This window comes from Archocentrus centrarchus, chromosome 8, assembly GCF_007364275.1.
Source record: "Archocentrus centrarchus isolate MPI-CPG fArcCen1 chromosome 8, fArcCen1, whole genome shotgun sequence".
Lineage (NCBI taxonomy): Eukaryota > Metazoa > Chordata > Actinopteri > Cichliformes > Cichlidae > Archocentrus > Archocentrus centrarchus.
Genome location: NC_044353.1, coordinates 22,826,124 through 22,847,048, shown reverse-complemented (window position 1 = coordinate 22,847,048; position 20,925 = coordinate 22,826,124). Strand labels below are relative to the sequence as shown.

Below are 20,925 nucleotides of genomic sequence, written 5' to 3'. Positions count from 1 at the left end.
TTGAGTTAAATGTTTTCATCTCAAATGTTCTTACTTCCGCACACTGTATGGTGTCCTTTGTGTAAATAATGAATGGCTGTATGTTGAACGGGATAAATGGCTTATTTTTTACCAGCCCTAGATGAGACTCACAGACGTTGAGATGTGTATGTGCCCTACAGACTTTTCAGTCTGCTGATGTTAAAAATAAAAAAGGACAGAAGAACTTAGAAATATTCAACATTCAATGGTTTAATGGTTTGGTTTTCTTGTGAGTACAGTGGTTATTTCTGCCATTGTGGCATTCACAGACAAATAAACAAACAGAAATATCTGGGAACACAAAAAAATATAGCTTTCTGATAACATCTGTGGCTCAGTCTAGTAGTTACAACAGGTACACAAGCAACTCTGTACCTGATCGACATACAACGTAAATACAAACACTTAAACATGTAAAAACTGTCCTAAACTTGAACTAATACTTTTGAAATTCTGTGGTTCTGTGGTTTATAAAATGAAATTGCTATTTACATTCAGTTTGAATAATTATCTTTCAAGAAAAGAATATAGTGTATGAGTCAAACATTAACAAAAATAAACACTGATTATTCAAACTTGTGATAAAATATATAATATTGATTACAATTAGAGGGTTCCACTATGTTCAAGTGCTATTAATAAAGATGCACAGGAGGGCCGCTGGGATCGCGGCCACACGGCTCCTGACTGAGTGGCATAAATCAAGGTGCAGCTCAGAGTTTGGAGTCCAGGGGCAAAAGGCCAGAGGTTAAAAAATTCAGTCAAAACTCCACCTCTGAGACACGATCAAAGTGGTTAGTAGCAGAAAAGTGGCAGTGAACGGGAAGGGAAGTTACCTGGTCAGATTGCTCCCAGTCACTGCCTTGGTTACTCAAAAGAGAAGGATAGCATTCTATCACAAACACTGTTGCTGTTCTTTACATGCATGTTATTGTGTAGTCATAGTGCTGTAGTGTAGACTTGTTAGATTAGTGGCACATCGGGCGAATGAAGGCAAAGATCATTAGGAACTGAAACCTGTGCTTGTTCTGTCACTTTGCACAGAGCTGTCTTTACATCCGAGGTCCGATGGTCTCAGTTCACAGCTGCTGGCTGATGTTTTCCAAGATGAGCAGGGAATCAGAAACAAAAAAATAGAAGGCTGGCATTTTCTCATCGCTAACCCAAGACCAAGGAGTGACTGTTCTGCTTTGAAAGCTAACCAAATGCACTTGCCTAAGGCCTCCATATGAGAAGAAAACTAACTTTCAACTTTAGCAGCTTCTACAAATCATCTTGAAAAATAAACATTTTTAATCTTTTCTCATATATATAAAAAATATTTCTAATATTACTATGAAGTTCTTTTCACTGGGAAGGTTTGATTTATAGTCTTCTTGTATTTATATATATGTTAGATGACTGTATGTTTGCATTTATATCAATATGCCCAAAATTATAAGCATGTTAGATTGTACTCTCAATCTTCTTCTAAACTAAAGTTTCTCTCTTCTTTGTGCTCTTCACGTGTATCTACTGCTCTCCCTGTATTTCTGCAGTTCATCTTCTCTCCTCTGACTCCTGAAATGACTGCATGCACCTGCTAACACACAGTTTGGCTGGACAGTGGACTCTCCAGGGACACACTGGTGGGAGACTGGTCGGAACGGGCGCAGGGCTTAAACATGGGGGAGATATAGAAGGCCTGCAGGCACAGATAAAAAAAACAAATGTCAGGAAAGATACACAGACCACAAGTGCTGCCAATCGCTCGCTGTTTATAAACAGAGTGAGGAAATTGAGGGCGAAAGCATAGTGTTTAAGCTAACACAGTCAGCAGAAAGCAGGGAGAAACAAATCCTGCGAGGAAAAGGATAACTGTTATTCTGAATATTTAGAGAACAGTGACTCTTAACATACCACCCAGTATGCGGTAAGTCCTCCTTGAATAAAGCCCGTGAGGACGTCGGTGGGATGGTGAAAGTAGTCAGAGATGCGGCTCAATCCGGTGTAGATGGCGATCATCACTAAGAGGAATTGTATAAGTGGGCGCAATAGCCGAGCTCCTCGCCACGACAGCCGTGCCTGCAGGTAGAACTGCAACAAAGAAGATAAATACCGTTATTATTTCCAGTACTAAGTGAATATAGGCCTATGGGCACTTATGTGCTAATGTATACTGCCGCAAACATAAACTGATGGTTATGTCTAATGACTGAAGTTTTCTAAACTATGTGAAACATGAGCATCCATTTAATCTGCTGCCCAGAGGGGAAAAAGAAGTTTGGCATGGTTTCATACACTTTTTAAACCCAACTTCCTGCTTTTGTTCATCCTCATCCCGTGCATCAGCACTACAGTATACAGGCTGTGCCTGTGTGCGTGAAAATGGGGTCACAGGTTGAGCTGAATGCAGATGCAGGGCTCGCTTTATGAGGTGGTTGGAGGTATGTCTGAGTCAAACAGCCACCGGGGAGCATGTGGCCTACATTCCTGCTGGGAAGCCGACCCTCACCGTCTCTCCTTTTCCTATCTTAACTGAGAGCAGGTGTCACTCTTCCTGCCATATACACGAGCAGTTGGCAGGCTCTGGGCGGCGTGTAGCTGCAAGTTTGACACATTCTCACCAGGTCGTCTACACTCTGTTGAAATATTAGTAAGCAGCAACCTCTGTGTGTGCGTGCTTGTGTGGAGGAAAAAAAAAAAAAAAAAAGGTTTTTGTTTTACTCAAACCAATTCTTGCTTTCAGTTCTCTACCCTTTCATTCCTCTCAGGCAGTCCCGCCATACCCATCCCTTTCTTTCTCTTTTTGGTTTGAAAGGAACATTTTACTGCGGACTGCTAAAGAGCACTGTGCGAGGGTCTTTGTTTCTTTATATTTTGTTAGGAAAACAGAAAATAGGTGCAGTGATTTATTGAAACATATACAAACATAAAAGGAAATACAGTATATTCTTTATTATTCTTCGACCTAGTCTGAACTGTCTTGGGCGTTCTCGTAATTTCTGTAAGTGGTCTTCAGGAATAGATCTCCAGGACATTCAAAGCTCTTCTTCCACCATGTTGTACTGATAGCTGTAGACATACATATTGATGATGATTTGAACTAAATATTTCAAATTTGGATTCATCATGCCATAAGTTCTGTTTCCACTGATCTTCAGTCTAGTTCTTGTGTACTTTGGCATATCTCAGCCTTTTCTTAAGCCACCCTTCCACTAAGACCATTTCTAGTAAGGATTCAGCAAACAGCAGATGGATAAAATGAAGTGCCAGAGGCATCTCTCAGGTCTTGTGTCTTGTGATTTTTTTTCCTATTTAAGGACATGACATACTGTACTTTTAGATACTGTAGTTGTTTTAGGCAGAAACCTCTTATTTTGTCCTCCACTTATCGAGTTTCCTCAAATGTTTTACAGATACACTGCAACCATACCGAGATACACCAAGCTTTCAGCTGAAAGCTCTTTGGGAAACATCTTGTTGGTGCAACATTACTATTTTATGTCTGTTAAACAAATCTTTGGTTTTGTAGATTCAATTAAAGAAATGGGAACAAATCGTGTGTTTCCGTGACAGGCCACTAGTAACAAAGTGTCTAAAGGTACAATTTATAATTGGTTCTTTGCTACGTTGTCCCTGAGTTAGATGCCTTTTTTTAACGCATGAATGATTCATAGTGCAGTGTTAAGTGGCCTAAAAAACAAACAAAAAAACTTCCCTCTGAAAATAGTCAAGAAAAAACTTTGAAAGACCTTCAGAAATCTTTGAGAACTGTTGCTCAAGACCACTTAAAAAAAAATAATAATTCTGGCTCTTCAAAAGCAAAATAGAAAGAGGTGGCTTTTGCACAGCACTGTACAAATAGAAGCTCACTTTCAATTTTGAAGCACAACAACTTATTTTATTCTCATTCATCTTAGCTGTAGCTGTGTAAAAATATTCATGTCACCTGAAAACTATCAATTGAGGTTTAATGACGAGGGCTATATGAAGTATGTGACGATTTCATGGGAAATAATGTGCTTTTGTCTCCCTCTAACTGTCATTTCTCACTCACAATGCACCCATGACTACTGGGCAATGTACTGTGAGAGAAAAATGAAGAGATTGGGGGGGGTGGAGGGGTGGGAGGGTTGAGAGGGTGTCTATCGCTGAAAGAAGCCTGTCGATCTCTCAGCAGGCATATTCAGCTCTCCCCCCCTCGACTAAATGAGACCCACAACAAGGCCTCCTCTGTCTGTGGAGTCTCTTCATCTATTCATGTTCCCTGTGGAAAACATTCTCGCTCATTCTCTACCCCACTCCAAATCCTCCTCCTCTTCTTTCTGTCTCACCAGCTCTTTTGGTTGGAAGCTGGATGCCTGTAGAGAATTGGTGCTCTCAAAGATCTCCTCCCTCACGACCGGGAAACGTGAACGTATTTAACAGCACATGATTTGGTGTGTGTTCGCGCATGTTCAATTAGCAGTGTTCTCGGCCTCTAGGGACTGGTGTTGTCTTTAATAACTGAAAAGAAAGTGAGAACTGTAATCTTCCTCCAGCACTGTAAACGCAGTAGTGAATACTGTAATTACACAGTTTGAGGTCAGGTGAATGTGGAGGTCACTTTCCAGATTTGTTTGGAGATAGTGTGGGTGGGTGTGTGTGCGTGTGTGTGTGTGTGTTTGTGAAGCAGAGGTGACTTACTGCCAGATAGAGCATGGTATACATTGCGAAAGAAGCGTGGCCGGAAAAAAAAGACTTCCTGAAAGAGAGGATCCATAAAAGAAGCCGAAGGTTACACATTAGCTTAGGTTTTTGCATACCCCGCCCTTAGTAAGCAAATGACTGCACACAAACCGCACACCTTGCCTCATCCACAATCTTCTTCTCCTGATTGCAGACTAAGTCGTCTGCAGAGACGTAGCTGCCTTCCTTGCAGCTGATGGATGCGTAGGTGATGTTGCACACAGACAGAAAGCTGGGTCGCAGGCGACCTACGCTTAGCTTGGCCATATTGGTGAGAGATTGACCGACACAGCAACCAAACAGGAAGCTTCCCAATTCCTTGTACAGGCACGACACATAGTGGTTGCGAACAAAAGCTCGTGAGTGCACGCCTCGGAAACGTACACGGTAGCATTCACCTAAAGCGATCTGAAAGTAAAATTAAAACAAGGACAGGAGAAACTTTTTAACTGGTCACACTACTAAGATGAACAAATACTGTGAAAGTATGTTTGTTTTACTTGTAAGCAAACATTCAATTACACTACATTAAGATGACGACAGCTTGAACTCACTGCCCTAAAACATAAAAGGAATTACTGTCTTACCGCTACACCAGTGATGGCGATTCCTCCAGCGATGAGCAGGCTGTCAGGGATGGCCTCGCTCTCTACATAGGGGTAGGTGATGCTGGGGTCTCCGCAGAAAAAGCCTCGTTTGTACGGAGTCACAGCCTTCAGCTCGCATGCAAGAAATGGGATGGAGGCTGATGAAATGTGGGGGGGGGGGCAGACAAAAAACAAAAGATGGCTTGATGAATGTCTGTGATGTGGTCCGTTTAACAATGATAACAAAAAAAAATAGAGACAGACAGCGAGATACACAGACAGCGATACTGTCGACTCACATAAAAGTGGCCTTCCAACATAATAAAGGGGGTAGCATAAAAGTGTCAGTCATTTGGTGATATGATTTCCAGATTCCCGGGCATCAGGGAATTCCACGCATAGCTGCTTTCAACACAGGAGCAGGGAGAATGAGAAGGTTGACAGACATGGAAAGCCAGAAAGACAGGCAGCATGATAGTGGAGAATTCAGATGAGGATGATATTAGAGAGCACGCTACACAAAAACTTCAGTGTGCTAAAAGACAATAAGGTCACTGTGTATTGTTTAACAAATTCCAGGCAAAAGCACTGACTCACAGTTTAATCCACCTAAACTTATATTAACCACTGTCCTACATTATGTTTCCTCGTTGGTCATTGATTATAAGAACTCAGGTTATCGGGTGAAAGTGGCCAAGGTCTGGCTCGCTTAAGTAAACATTACCTCACAGTCTGATGATCAAAGTTCACTGGATAAATTTTATGCTTTAACTGTTTTTAATGACAAACATGAAGACGGTGTTTGTCCCTCCACAAACAAGAGCTGAGCTGCAAAGCTTTTGTTCTCCATTGTACTTCACACTAATAGCCAATATCCCTCTAAAGGCCCAGCGTGCTCTATTTCTCTGTCCCTTATCCCATGTCCTCTTGTCACCCCATGGAATGCAGCAAGGACATGGGACTAATCATTAACCTCTGTGACTCTCCCTATCATCCCAGGCCTGCTTGTTGGCTGGAACGCTCCCAGGCCAAAACACTGCTCCTGCCAGGGAATCTCTCAGACTACGTGACTGAAAAGAGCACAGGATACACATTTAAAACTAGGCCAGAAGGATTCTCATTCAACTACACAAACAAGGGCCTGAAAACATGTCTTTAATCATGATAAATCAGGAAATTTTAAAAGAAAAAAAAAAGTGGGAAATTAATATCTGATGAACAGCAGGTAGCTACAGTTTGTCATCTTTAAGATCTGCCAAAACTGGCTTTGGTTTAGCTTTAGCCAAACACGAGTCCACTGAAATCACATGCTGTTCATTCAGCTCCGCTGAACTTAACTGATAAACGCAGTAGCCACGGTTACAGCTGGGATACAGTAAAACATAAGCTAAGTGCGTGCATGCGTGCGTTAAAGAACTCTGCAGTCAAAGTCAAGCTGCCCTCAAGGAAAGACAAAACAAAGACAAAAAACACGCTCACGTCCATACATTTCAATGGTGTTAAGGCAGGGAAGGAGAAAGGGAAACATGCTGCAGACAGATAGCAGAGGCTGTGACGCCAACAAAGAAAGAGAGATAGGAAACACCTCACATCTGACCCCAATCTCTCGTAACGTCTCATACAGACGCCACGTCTGCAGATGCCCCTTCATATACATATCCATAGGCTCACTGATGTGCCTCATGTAACAAACACATTCACATGCATTTCATATACAGGTGCCACCTATTTATTTATTTTTTTAATAAAATCATTTATGATAATGCCTCCTTCATTTATTTACCTTGGAGTTCTTGTCTTGAACTATTATATTAAATTTTTTGCTGTATTGACACAGAGACAATGATGAGAAGTTCTATTAAGATCCAAACACCTTGGAAAGTGCTGTTCACAAGTCTTATCTAAGACTTTTTAACAGCACCGTTGTCAATACACGTGGGCTAAAGCAACACAAAAGGAGGCAGAGGCCGGGCAGAAGCTATGCCTGACAGACTGGTATTGGTTCCCGAGTTTTGCATGCAGTCCATGGACAGACTTGCCCATGGGCTGCATGCAAATGGTTACTAAACACAGCACAACAGTTTAGAGGTTTAAAACATTTCTTGATAATATCATAAAAAAAACCTAAGAAAACATACTTGAAACCGCATCAAAGTTATTCAGTATGTGAAGTATCAAGCTCATATGTCACAGTCAACCTCTATGCTTTACAACTACATTCAAAATGTTTTCACAACACGACAGAAAAACACTCCACAGACTCTCACATCATCTGTCAGGCAGCTGTGAGCCAACCTCTGCACCTGGCCAAGACATGCTTAAAAGAGAGCCAGACCAGGAAGGCCTGCAAGGGGACACAAAAGGAGGCAGAGGAGTGGGTTGGCTCTAAGAGCCAAAATGTGCTGCTAGCTGGGCCTAACATTCAAAGCAGGAATGCTTTCAAATAGTCAAAAGGATAGAAAGAAGAAGGGGAAAGAGGGAGGGAGGGAGGAAAAGAGGGGATATGTGCCTCTCTCTGAGAAACTCTTCTGGTTCTAATTTACACATCTATGACCACAGCCCAGAATGAGCTCACTGTGAGAGAACAACAACAACTAAAAGCAAGAAAAAGAAAAAAAAAAAAACCTATGAAAAAAGTGGTTTGAGGAGGAATGCAAAGAAAAGAGGGCAGATGGTAGGTATTCACTGACATACTTTAAGGTCATGTTGCTCAACATCTACTGATCAATTCATTGTCGGACTAAAAGCTAGGCTACAATCCATGGCCAGAAGGCCAGAAAATTGACAAATGGGGGTGAGGGCAGTAAAACCAGAGTGAGAGGAAACTGGAAAGATGGAGCCAAGAGAGATGCAGCTAAGGTTCCTCTTTAAAGAACAGCAGACGGAGGCGATTAGTGGGGGTTCTGGAATGTGAGGGTCAAAGATCTGGGCTCTGCTGGGACCCGCTCTGTAAACACGACCCCGCCTCAACCAGCAGAATACCCCCCGACACATACAGACTGAACACATTCACATACACATAAAAAACCACACTAAGATGCAAACAAACCAAATCCACAGCCGCACAGATTAACAAGACAACCAAACACATCACAAAAAAATCCCCCAAAAAACACCTGGAAAAAATTAACCAACTATGCTAGAGCCCTAAACCACAAATAACCCTAACAATCCAAAAACACAGGCATTAAGGCAGACGCCACATTCACTATCACAGAGCTAAATTAACTCCTATGGATGCTGCTGCCGCTATCACACAAACAGCCTGCTTACTCATAGATTAGCATGACATATCCTAAAGCTATCTCCAAGCCACAGTACTGTAATGGTCATCTGTTTCATTACACTCAATAATATTTGACTGCACAGGCCTCTTTCTACATTTGCCCTTTGATAAAACTAGAGGACAGACTGTCAGTGACCTGTCAACACAGGTCCATGTGGCCTGCAGGACTCAGGACTGGGATGAGCCTGGGCTGTGCAGCACTCTTCACGCGTGGGCCACCCACACTGAGCTCCTGACAAGCTTTGAATGTGCCAAAATTTCTCAACCAAATTTTAAGCTGCTTATTTATCTTCAAGTCAACCTTTCAAAAACAATAAGCCAGTGAACTGAATTGTGCAGTGTTGTAATTTGGATCTCTGCGAGTTTGATAATCCCCAGCAACAGCATTGCAAGGAGCAGCGTGACAGCATTCCTAGTACGCTCATTAATGGGAGTCTGCAGATGGACTGGGTGGGATTTTACAGTTATTTGTGCAATAAATACAAATCTATCTCCATAAGATCGGCTATTTTATCTAATCCCTGTTCAGTTTGAGATAATTACAGAGTTGAGAACTTGTACCTGATATAAAAAACTCCTCTTTAAGAGTAAGCATAGGGACTGATTGTATGCCTCATGGCACACGCTCAATCACACAAAAGAACAAACACACACAGACAGTTGGACTGTAGGGCAGGTAACATTTCAATAGTAGGTGAAGTCATTCACACCAAGGCTGTGATTATTATTGGCAACCACAGACTGCAACAAACCCAATTAAAGTGTTGTGTGTGTATATGAGAGTGTTGGTTCTTCCTGTTCTTCCTTGGTGGCCCAATCCAGGTGAGGGAGGAATAGGACAAGAGTAAGGGCTGGCCTCCTACACTTACTGACAAACACACACACACACACACACATACACACTATTTTATTTTGCCATAATTGGCCGGATTGTTCTGGGAGATGGGTCTGTTTTGTCTGCCCTGATGGTGTCATCCAGAGATTTTTCAGTGAAGAACAAAGGGGAACTGAGAAGTCACAACAGTGCCAGAGTTTTGTTAACCATCTGCTATCATCAACATCTGCTGCAGCTGGATTCCACACACAAGCTGCTTAAGCATACTCACCACTTCATTTATCAGCCCATACACAACTCATTAATGGAGGCAAAAACACGGGCCCCAGAAAGAAACAGAAAGAGCTCAGATTACCTCACTGGCCAAAAATGATCACATTTATGGAGGTTTAATCTACTACATTAATAACTCGACACAGAGCAAACGTAAACTGTGTGGCTATATGCCCCTGAAAACTAAAATACAATGATGTTTAAAAATGGTAGCTTTTCCATCTCCTAACAGTGCACCAGGAGAGTTCTCGCCTGCCCTTTCCACTGTTACTGTTGCCACTGACCAGTACAGACATGCTTCCCACAGTTGCTTCTGTTCTCTCCACACTTCAGTGCCTTGCTTCCTGGAGCCTGACTCTGGAGTTCAGGGCCTGAGTGGGGAAGTTTGAAGCAGTCTGTCTGTCTGTCTGTCTGATTCAGCAAGAACATAAAGAATCTGCCACTGTGGTGTGTAACTTGGAAACTTTAAAGAGTTCCCTGGTGGTTTTTGTGGCATGAAGGTAAGGCTGTGCATTGTGAGGTGAGAACTGCCAGTCTGCAATGTGAAAATGACACGGGGTTTTGGTTTAGACTGCTGGAATGGTATTTAGCATGGTACAGCCTGATTGCAGTGGCAATGCAACATGTATGGAAAGAGTCCAGACCTGCAGGGCTGTTCTGTCAGTGTGTTTCCGTTTGCAGGGAATGTGCCGTTAGAACAGTCAGAACTTGAGGTAATTAAGGGAGGAAAGTCTCAAGCAGGTGAGATGTGACACAATGATAAAATGTACCCCATGATGGGTAGCCATGCAATGGCACCAAGAGGGGATGTCTAAGTCTTTTTATAAAGGGGACAGACAGAAGACGAGTCATTAGTTCTAACAGACAAAAAGGCGGCATTACAGCCTGTATTCAGAGTCAGGTAGACATTCTTCTGGTAAGCCTCTCCAGGCCCATTGGAGCTAATGAGCACTGAGGATTAGAGTGATACACACATCTTTATTCACTCATTATGGCTAATACCTATGGACCACCCTGGGCACTTATGGAACCATCATCTAGGAGAAGATTACAGCTGTCTCATTAAAAGTACATTTGAAGCTATCTGCTGTCTGAACATTTCCTATCCGATTCTGAGTACTACTTCCTCATTGGGACATAAACAGACAGCTGTGTATACGATCCCTCAGGCACCCTAGGGTCTGACCCCTGCCCCCTACTGTAGATCCTTGGCCTCTTCACTCTTTCTCTTTCTGTATCTAACTGCTCTCCATCTCCAGGGCTTTTTGCTCATTCAGGCTCTCACTTGCCCCTCAGCCTATAGGCATCTGGGACTTAGTCGACTCCAGCGTACTAATGGGTGAAAGAAGATGTACAGAAAAGTGCAGTGAATAGGCCCATGTGGTCTGTCTAAGGAAGGGTGTACTTAATGGATTCCTGTAATTCTGCAGCACTGTCAAACGGGAAGGAGATGCATTAATAGACTAAGAAGGGACAGCAAGCGAAATCAGTTATTCCACTAGCTAATGATTCGACTGAGCCATCTTTAATGGCGCTCCATCTGTCAGCCACAGACTGACGCCAATGTTTTCCATAACTTCAGAGAGTCAGGGCCTAAGACGCTCAGCAAAACAAGACCGGCAAATTTGTCAACAAACAGCAAGCACATGGCAGCTGTAGTAGGGTAGTTAACAGTGAACAGTGATGACTCATACACATACAAACACCCACACCCACGCTTTTACACACACAATTTTATTTCTGAGCCTATACACAATTACATGCTGTGACATGTCAGCCTCTTGCTGCCTGACTCACTCGACAGCTTTCTCTGCCAAAAGAGCATAACCAAAAATCCTCTAACACAAATCCGCCATCCGCCCAAAACACATGCAGACATAAAACACACTCACACGCCTCACTACATCACTGGGACACCTTTGCTCTCAGAGTAGAGCTTAAGAGAAGAGGAGAAAAACAGAAGGGGACATAAGTGGATGTAGGCTAGGAAAAAGTAGTCCTTTCAGTGCTCAGATCACTTTCGTAGATACCTGTCATCTCGTTCTGGCATGCTGCTTCATGTCTAGACACACACAGCAGCAATCAACTGTTTCCAACTTTCTCTTTCTATTATACACAAAAACAAGAACATGTAAATTGTATTATTTTAACCAAGTCTTTTATCTTTTGCGTGTCAGGCATGTGTAAAAATGGCACAGCTTTGTAATCAACCTCTACAGAAATGGCATGCCTTGTGGCATTCTTTATATCTCACTTTATATTGTATGAGCTTTTATTGTATAGTGAGTTCCTCATTCATTATCCAGTTACCCTTAAAGAGAGTCAATAACTGCCTTTATTAGGATGATAACAAAGTCAGGGCCACCTGTGCAGGTGGTGCAGCAGTGCAGTCTGGAAGTCCTGTCCATGCACGCTCATCAGAAATGACAAAAACCTAAAACCTCCTGACCTTTGGGTGACTGGACTCTGGCCCTTACATGCAGCCACAGGCAGGAAAACTCTCGCGTCTTTCTTTGAGTCACAGTCCCAGCAGTAATGTATGCACACACCTTAACACACAGGCAAACAATTGAAAACAAATTCAGCCATTTGCAGTCTGCAAATTACATGGAATTTATTGGCAATGAACTGATCTAAAACAATCTATCTCTGTCAAGCATCTACATCATGTACATGCCCAAACAGCCCCATAATCAACACTGCCTTATAAGTGAAGTACAACAATATTAGACGAGGTGTTGAGAAAGAATCAGATCAGGTAAACTCAGCTAAAGGCTCAGTTAATGACTTCAGTATCCCCGCATCCCACTACAGATTAAAGCTCATTCAGCACCACAACATATTAGCTTTATGTCGCCACTTCAAATGTGAAGTAAACACTAAAGAGACTTGGAGAGGCAGTGATAACCTCAGAACACTGCAGAATCCCTCTTCAGCTGATCGCATAATGAGTGGTGGTGCTTCAGGGCAAAACTCCACTTTTCCAGTTGTGAATGAGCCCTTTTAAAGGATGAATAATGCTGGTGGGTCAACTGTCTGAGGGAATCTGATAAAGACACTTTAAAGGGGAATTTTGGTTAGTCAGAGATATGAGGTTTAAGTGAAATGAAGGGTCCAATTCATTTCCAGCAAGTGATGACATTCACTGCCAAATGCCCATGAATGATTCAATGTCAGGCCTCTGTGGGGCACAGACAGGCAGGATGGAGTAATCCAATATCGGATACACCATCACACGGAACAATGGGGTTGGGTGGGTGGGTGGGGGGTGATGCCTTGTAGTGTACTGTAAATTACATCTTATTTCAGGACATTTGATTGATATCTATGACATATAGTAGCTAGTGTTGTTGTCTGAAAGCCTATCTGACTGTGCTTAATAAAACTGGAAAAGAGTGTTATTCTCAAAATTGGTAAAACTCTTTAATCCAAATACCTCATCATCATTACTGTAAGTCATTATTTGAAAATGTGTCACAGTATGTTCTCAGACACTTCATTTTCAAAGTGTACCAGGAACAAGAATCAAACCAGGACTTTAGAGATTGCTGAGCTTTGCCTTGAACATTTTAGTCCAGCAGACTTTCTAAATCCTCTCCGCTGTGTTCAGCCTGATGCCCAGCAACACAGGCTCAGCACTGTTATCTGTTCAGAGAGGGATAAGAAGGGTCAGAGCACACAGTTTTTTGAGAAAGCCAGTGGCGTGCTCAGTTTATGTCTTAGGAGAAGAACTGAAAGAGACCATTTCCTCACTTTCCTGGCTGATACTTGATTGCTAGCCACTTCCTAAACCCAGAACAAAGCTGCGGAAAAGTGCGCAAACCGAACAGCTAATAGTATACCTGCAGGGGTTAAGAATAACTCAGTAAAAAAAAAAAGAAAAAAAAAAGTGACTCCCTTAACCTGTCATCCAGTTAGCCAGGCTACTTCCTATGATTTAACGGCCAAGTCTAAGACCTGTTGGTCTGCCTAGACGGGTTCTGGGTTCAGCTGCAGTTGGTCTAAATAACCACTCATTCACACAACATGATGTTCCCTTCCCTATCGCAGTCATGTGAGATGACAACATGGAACTTATGAAATATATATTTTGTCTCAGAGATTAGTAGGTGCCAAACGACACCAACAAGGTTTCAAATGATTTCTAATAATGGCCAGAGGTCAAAGTACATTTACTCAAATAGTTACAAGTAAAAGTACCACTCAGAGGTACTCGTGACTATTTTCATGTTACAAATTTCAGATGGAAATAGTTTTTTTTCTCTACTAATGCACTTCTATAGTCGCTGAAGTCTTTATGAATCAGCATTGGCCCTGAAAGCATAAAAGTCCAAAAATGTTGGTGCATTAGATTATAAAACAAAACATGTGGAGCACTTCTAACTTTGTAAAGGTGTCATTAAAATTAGGCCTAAAGCACAAATAATACTTTTACTTTGATTCTGAGCAATTATAACTCATCGTCTTCAGTGTTTGAGGTTTTGTTTTAACATTCGAAATTCTTGCTCGGCTTCATTAAAAGTTCAGTCTCACTGTTACGATAATTATTAGATTTTAAGAATACGCTGAGAGAATATCATTCTGATCTTAAAACAATCTGAATTTATTCAACCCTTTGAATAACAGGATGACAATTAATCCGCTCCTTACTGAATCAAAGCAATTTGAGCAAATCTACTCACATGTTATAGCCAATGTGTGATTATGACTCAGTGCATCATTTATTTAATATTAATCCGCGTTTTTTTTTTTTTCAAGTTTATTTTTCTCCATACTAAATGAACTTTTTTTTGTGGTGGTGGTGGGGTATCCATGTGTGTTCTCATATTACGACTCTCCTTGCTGTCTTTACCGTGGCGATGGCTGTTTTTATTACTTGTAGTGAAGCCTGCTTATTATATTAAAGCATGCCTTTTCAGCTCACCATAGTGAATGATTTGTTATTAACAGTAAGCCTAACCCTCGGTGAGAGAGGCTAAAGTGCTCTGCGTAGAGGTAATTCGGCACCAGATCATACGCATGTTTTTGTCCTTATTCCCACGTTCTTCTCCCGGGAACTCTGGGAGTTACCATGGGAACAGATGAATTCCCGGGACAACTCAGCTGCTGCCAGCTGAGCCCCCACCCACACTTTCCCCGGTCCTTCCCTCCCTCCTGCCCCCACGTGCACGGAGAAGGGACCGAGCTGAAGTTTTCTGCTCCAGTCTGAGCAGTTTCCACTTGACTTCTGGAAAAATGCTTTGCAGCTTCGTTAACTTTAACAAATCCCAATCCAGTGCTGGATAATTTCTCCTTTTTTCCTCCCTGAAACCAACTTTGTTCGTGACGTTTAAAAAAACTGACTCATGAAGAAAAAAAAAAAAAAAAAACACAAGCAGATACTGAGATCACTGATGTTGGTGTTAAAAATTCAAAATTGTGTACTTGTTTAATTAAATAGTAACACCAGTTCTTACCGACACAAAGGCACAATACATCCAAACAAACAAGCATCTTCCTCTTGGTGCAAAACGAGCTCGTCTCCTCAGGTTTGGAGAGGAATTGTTTCCCGGCTCCGTTCTCCTTCCCTTCCCCGGATCCTGCGCTATCAGCTAACCGCCGCTGGAGCTCCTCGTCCCGGGGAAGCATGCTGTCGTGAGTGCCGGCGGAATTTAACTTTTGCATGTCTCTAGCGTTTTCAAAGTTAATGACAACCTGTTCAAAAGTGGTTGCAGTTAGTCCTTTATGTGTGTAGTCGCCGCCAAATGATGAAAATTCCAAAACTTTAAGTCCATCCGTCGTCGGTGTGCCAAATCATGTCACTATAAGTTTGACAGCGGGAGACCCTGATCGACCAACCGGCCGCGAGGTGAGGTAACGTCGGTCATCCAAAGGCAAGGGAGAGAGAGAGAGAGAGAGAGAGAGAGAGAGAAAACAAGGAAGGAGGGAACACAAAACATCCGACTAAACCGAGTCACAACAAACTTCCAAGTGGGAGCCTGCTACTTTCAAAAGTGAGCGAACAAGCGTGCCACCACACATTAACGAAAGCTTGCGGACGAACTTTCAAAATAAACCCCACGCCCCTCCTATCCCGAGTCGGGTAGCACTGCTGCATTTTTTACTGGGTGCAATGTTATCTCTGGTGGGGAGGAAAATAATAAAATAAAAACTTAGAAAGTCAATATATAACGATCAGACTGGAGCTTATAACATGTTCGATCCGACTGACCTCATGACCCGATACATGTCCACGGAGATGTCTGACGCATTAAACTGTCCCACTTATGTCAGGACGTGGCCCACATGCAGCTTCTGAAGTTTTAGGCTATATGATTTTTTTTAAGTTCATAAATTTCGCACACACACACACACACACACACACACACACGCACACACAAAACAAGAGTAAAAATAATCTTTATAGTACTGATATGTAGTGCGTCCTTGTGAAAATTAATCTAATATCCTTTGTTTTGATGACTTTTTAATGACCTTTTTTTTTTTTTTTTTTTTTACGCTGAGCCTTTATAGCGTAAACCTTTATAGGTTTACGCTTCCTCACTATACAACTAATTTAATTTCCATAATATTGACTGCTGCTTGATTGTCTGTCAGACCGCTCAATAAAACAATCTGCATTTTATAAATCTAGTCTTTGCCCCATTGGTATGAGGGCTTTATGAAATATCATGATATTAATATTTGGATGTTAATCCAAAGCTGTATAGGGCATTTGATTCTCTAAGTTATTAATGCCGAATAGACTTTGGGTTGGAGGTATCCTGCCACCTGCTGTAAAGATCGAAGTACAACTGCTTCACCCCTGAAAAGTTTATCAGCTTTTTGAGATCATTAATACTTTAAGCTGCACATCCATCTGCTGCTGCTCAGGCTGCTGTTTCTATTATGAATTAATCACCTTTCATATTCTTTAGTTATTAGGTTTTGAATCAAAAGCACCCATTATAATTTCCCATCTAATTTTCTATGGACCAATCGACCATTAACCTAATCATTTAGTAACATTTAGGAGCTGTCTGGATATGATCTTCAACTTCACCACGACATGAACGTGGAGAATGAATGAAAACCAAAGTGCCAGGATAATTGGACCATTACTGAATGCAGATCATAGATGTTTTTGTTTATCCTGTAATGGAAAATGGAGAGCCCTTTTTAAACTGAAAACTGAATATCACCTGGAAAATAGACAAGTAATTTTTTTGTTGCTCACTTTTCTATTTTTCTACCTTTCATGCGTCTTTCAATTTGTATTGTATGAGCTGCATGAAAACTAGAAGTTAAAACCTGTCGTGAGGAAAAAGCTTGAATTCACTGATGTTTGGAGTTTGCCTTTCTAGCATTCTTGGGCTTACAGGTAAACAAACAGATATAAGCCTTAGCTTTTTTTCTGACTCAGTTCTTTTATTGAAAAAGTTTTACTGCGAGTGCTGTGCACGCGAACTGCACAAAAAGTTTATGATATAGATCTAAACTGGCTTTTGGATTAGCAGGTAAGTCCTCATTGCCTACATAAAGGCTTTGCACATTTGCAATGAGCACCAAAAGCAGGATTACAGCAACTGCATCACATTTCTGTCACTGCTTTATTTCAAAAGCCTTCCAGCAGTGCTGATTTTTATGGATGTCTTCAGATTTCTTTAGTTCTTGTTCTTTTTGATGCAAGTCTGAGAAAATGTGTATTAATATGTGCACAGACCCTTTGTAAGAAGAGGAAAGCTGACAGTGAGGAAAACAGTGTGGTCTTAATTAATAATCATAACATTTTCCATCCATCCACTTAGCTGCTTCTCCACTTCAGGGTTGTAACCTATCCAAGTTGTAATTATGCAGGAATCAGAGTACACCCTAAACAGGCCACCAGTTCACGTTCACATTCACTCTTACAGTACTGTGCAAAAGTCTCGAGTTACCACTAATTTCTTTATGTAGTAATTTATTGGAAAATGTGCAAATACAGTATCTATGAAAATGCAGTATATCAGGCAAAAACAGAGTTTGTATAATCCTAATGGGCTTGAAAGTCAATATTTGGCGTGACCACCTTTATTCTTCAACACAGCCTGAACTCTCTGAGGCAGCTTTCCTCTAATTTCTTTAAGTAGTCTTCAGGAATAGTTCTCCAGGCTTCTTGAAGGACATTCAAAGCTCTTCTTTGGATGTCGGCTGCCTTTTGTTCTGTTCTCTGTCAATATGATCCCACACTGCTTCAGTAATATTAAGGTCTCAGCTGTGGGGAGGCTAATTATGACTCATAATGTCCTACTGCATGTTTTTCTATCCAGGTATGCTTTTACTGCACTGGCAGTGTGTTTGTGATCATTGTCGTGCTGGAAAAGGAAACCACTGCTAATCAGATGCCTTCCAGATGGTTTTGCATGGTGGATGAAAATCTGACAGGACTTTTCTATGTTGATAATTCCATCAATTTTGACAAGATCTCCAACACCACTGGCTGAAATGCTGCCCCAAAGCATGACAGAGCTTCCACCATGTTTTATGGCTGTAGACACTCACTGTTGTAGCTTTCTCCTGACCTCCCCTGTGCATACTGATGATGATTTAAAGCAAAAATTTCTAATTTGGATTAATCACATCATCAGACCTTTTGCCACTAATTTTCAGTCCAGTTCTTGTGTAATGTGGCACACCTCAGTCTTTTCTCCCTGTTTCTCTTCCTTAAGAATGGCTTTGTGACCACCACCCTTCAATGGAGACCATTTCTGATGAGGCTTCAGTGAACAGTAAATTGATCAGCTGAAGGGCCAGATGTCAGGCCCTGTGTCAGATCTTTGTTGTATTTATTCTTATTTCTTAAGGACTTGATGTTATTAGATACTGTTCATATGCTGTAAAGCTTTCTAGACTTTCAACTTCTTCTTTTGTCCTCCACTTGTCCAATTTCCTCAAGAGCTTTAAGGATACACTGCATAACATGCAGTGAAGGTTTCAGGTAATAGCTCTTTGGGAATCACCTTGTTAGTGCAAAATACTATTGTATGCCTGTCAAACTGCGCTATCTTTGGTTTGTTTGTTTGTTTGTTTGTTTATTTGTTTGTTTTGCAGATTCAACTAAAGAAATGGGAACAAATTGTGTTTTTGTGACAGGCTGTTGGTAACAAAGTGTCCAAAGATACAATTTAAAATTGGTACTTGTTCTTGAATGATTCATAGGTCAGTTTTAAATGGCTTAGCAAGCAAGAAAGAAAATTCCTCTTGAAATGGTCAGATGGAATGACTGGACTGAAAGTGAATGAAAAGGCAGCCAAAAACCCCCTACAGCTATTGCTTAACACCATTTAAAAAAATTAAAAATAAACAGAAGAAAATCTGGCTCCTTGGAAGCCAAATATAAAGAAATGAGGTGTGGCTCAAGACTTTTGCAGAGTACTGTACAGCCAATTTTTCAACTGCAACCATATCTTTGAACTCTGTGAATAAGTCAGAGTATACTCTGGTGTAGAGAGAATACTCACAAAAAGAAAGAAAAACATATAATGTATGTTGAACTGGGAAATCCTCCAGTGATACAGTAATAACAGTGAAACCCCAGTTTCAGATGCTTGGAAAACAGTATTACAGTTTTGAATTTACTGTAGGGCAATAATAATAAATACCCATGAAAGAAAGTGTGATTTTGTTTGTTAGTCTTTTATTTGCTATTGTTGTTTAGGATGGAGTGTCTACGTTTTGTGCATTATTGATTTACAGCCACTAGATGGCTGTAAATCATCATAATCTCAGTGAGAACTCAGAGGAAGTCCCACCCTTATATCATTGATCTAAAACAGCTGCACAATACTTTCTTCTCTGCTGATTTGATGCTTTCATAATCTTTAGCATGTAGTTTTCTATTAATATTTCCATAATGCTGCGTGATGTGCTTTATTCTTTCACTCCTTATCAGAGACATAAAGATCAATTATTACTCTGATGGACTGTCTAATCTTGAAGAATCTGTCTCGATTTATTGAATGGGCTATAACTAGAAACCAGTAAATTTGGATCCTAGGTTATCTGAGTCATTCTGTGAGCGCAGATTATGCTGAAGAATGTTTTCAGGTCCAGAATCTTTTCATTTTTATTGCTACCTTCAGAGATCTCTGGAGCTTGAAAAAAAACAAAAAAAAAAAAAAAAACTGTCCAGTCGCCTTTTTCAAGCTCCAGAGACTACTATGACCTGGATAACTGAGAATCTACACAGACATACCTTCAGAGATGAGCACCTCCTTCTGGTTTGTGTGCGCTGACCTTTTTTTTTTCTTTTCCTCAAACCGGGCTTCCTATTTTCTGTTTGATGTAGTCAGAGGACCACTTGTCTTGGCAGTTGTGGGTAGCACACAGAAGAGATAAAGGAGAGGTGCACTTTAATGTACTTTTAGATTATATATATAATTTATTATATAAATCAATATGGTAAAAGAAGAAATACTTTTAGCTGATGTGCATGTGTGAGAATTCAGCTGAAAAGGTTCTTATTTCCTCTTCTAGAAATCATAATGCCTAAAACCATCAGAGCCCAACATTAATCACTACATCTAATAACATGCTACCACAAAAGCTGGTATGTCCGTTTTTGAGCTTTCGCCTTCCTGCTCTAATGTCTGGCCTTCCTCCACCTCATCTCCTGACTTTGAAGTCCTTGCTGCCTCACCCTGGCACCTGCTTCCTGAAGGATGGAAATAAGTTGAAAATGTAAGGGTAGTAAGTCCTGTCCAGTTTTGATTTGGGAGGGGTAAAATTACTATACTAAATCCTACTAAATCAAAGTTCAGACCCTCAAATTGAAGAAATAATTTGAGAGCAATAGAATCTTAATATATGCAAAAAAAACAAAAAAACAAAAAAAAAAATCACTTAACTGACCTTGGGCCATGAAATGTGGAGACTGTAGTTCCCTCCATCCATCTTCTTCTGCTTATCCTTTTCAGGGTGACAGGGGGGGGGGCGGAGCCTATCCCAGCTATCGTAGGGCAGAGGGAGGATACAACCTGGACAGGTCACCAGCCTGTCACAGGGCTAACACAGAGAGACAGACAACCATTCACACTCACCCCTATGGGCAATTTAGAATCACCAGTTAACCCAACCCCACTAAGTGCATGTGTTTGGACTGTGAGAGGAAAACAGAGTACCCAGAGAAAACCCAAGCAAGCACTGGGAGAATATTGCAAACACCACACAGAAAGCCAAGGTCTTAATCTTTGAGA

General features: G+C 41.2%; 1 protein-coding gene across 2 annotated transcripts; it reads right to left on the bottom strand.

Moving 5' to 3' along the window:
- Positions 1 to 211: 211 nt before the first annotated feature.
- On the bottom strand, positions 212 to 15,815 carry ppap2d (phosphatidic acid phosphatase type 2D). 2 transcript variants are annotated; one of them, XM_030735242.1, is made up of 6 exons: positions 15,169 to 15,815; positions 5,319 to 5,476; positions 4,850 to 5,139; positions 4,690 to 4,747; positions 1,921 to 2,097; positions 212 to 1,705 (listed from the first exon to the last, which is right to left on the bottom strand). In XM_030735242.1, exons 1-6 carry the CDS (start codon positions 15,374 to 15,376, stop codon positions 1,604 to 1,606), a joined length of 993 nt encoding a protein of 330 aa, XP_030591102.1. In that variant the 5' UTR covers positions 15,377 to 15,815; the 3' UTR covers positions 212 to 1,603. The 2 variants fall into 2 exon arrangements, with proteins under 2 accessions (XP_030591102.1, XP_030591103.1); XM_030735243.1 differs by lacking the exon at positions 4,690 to 4,747 and having other exon boundaries at positions 4,855 to 5,139.
- Between the last annotated feature and the right edge of the window lie 5,110 nt (positions 15,816 to 20,925).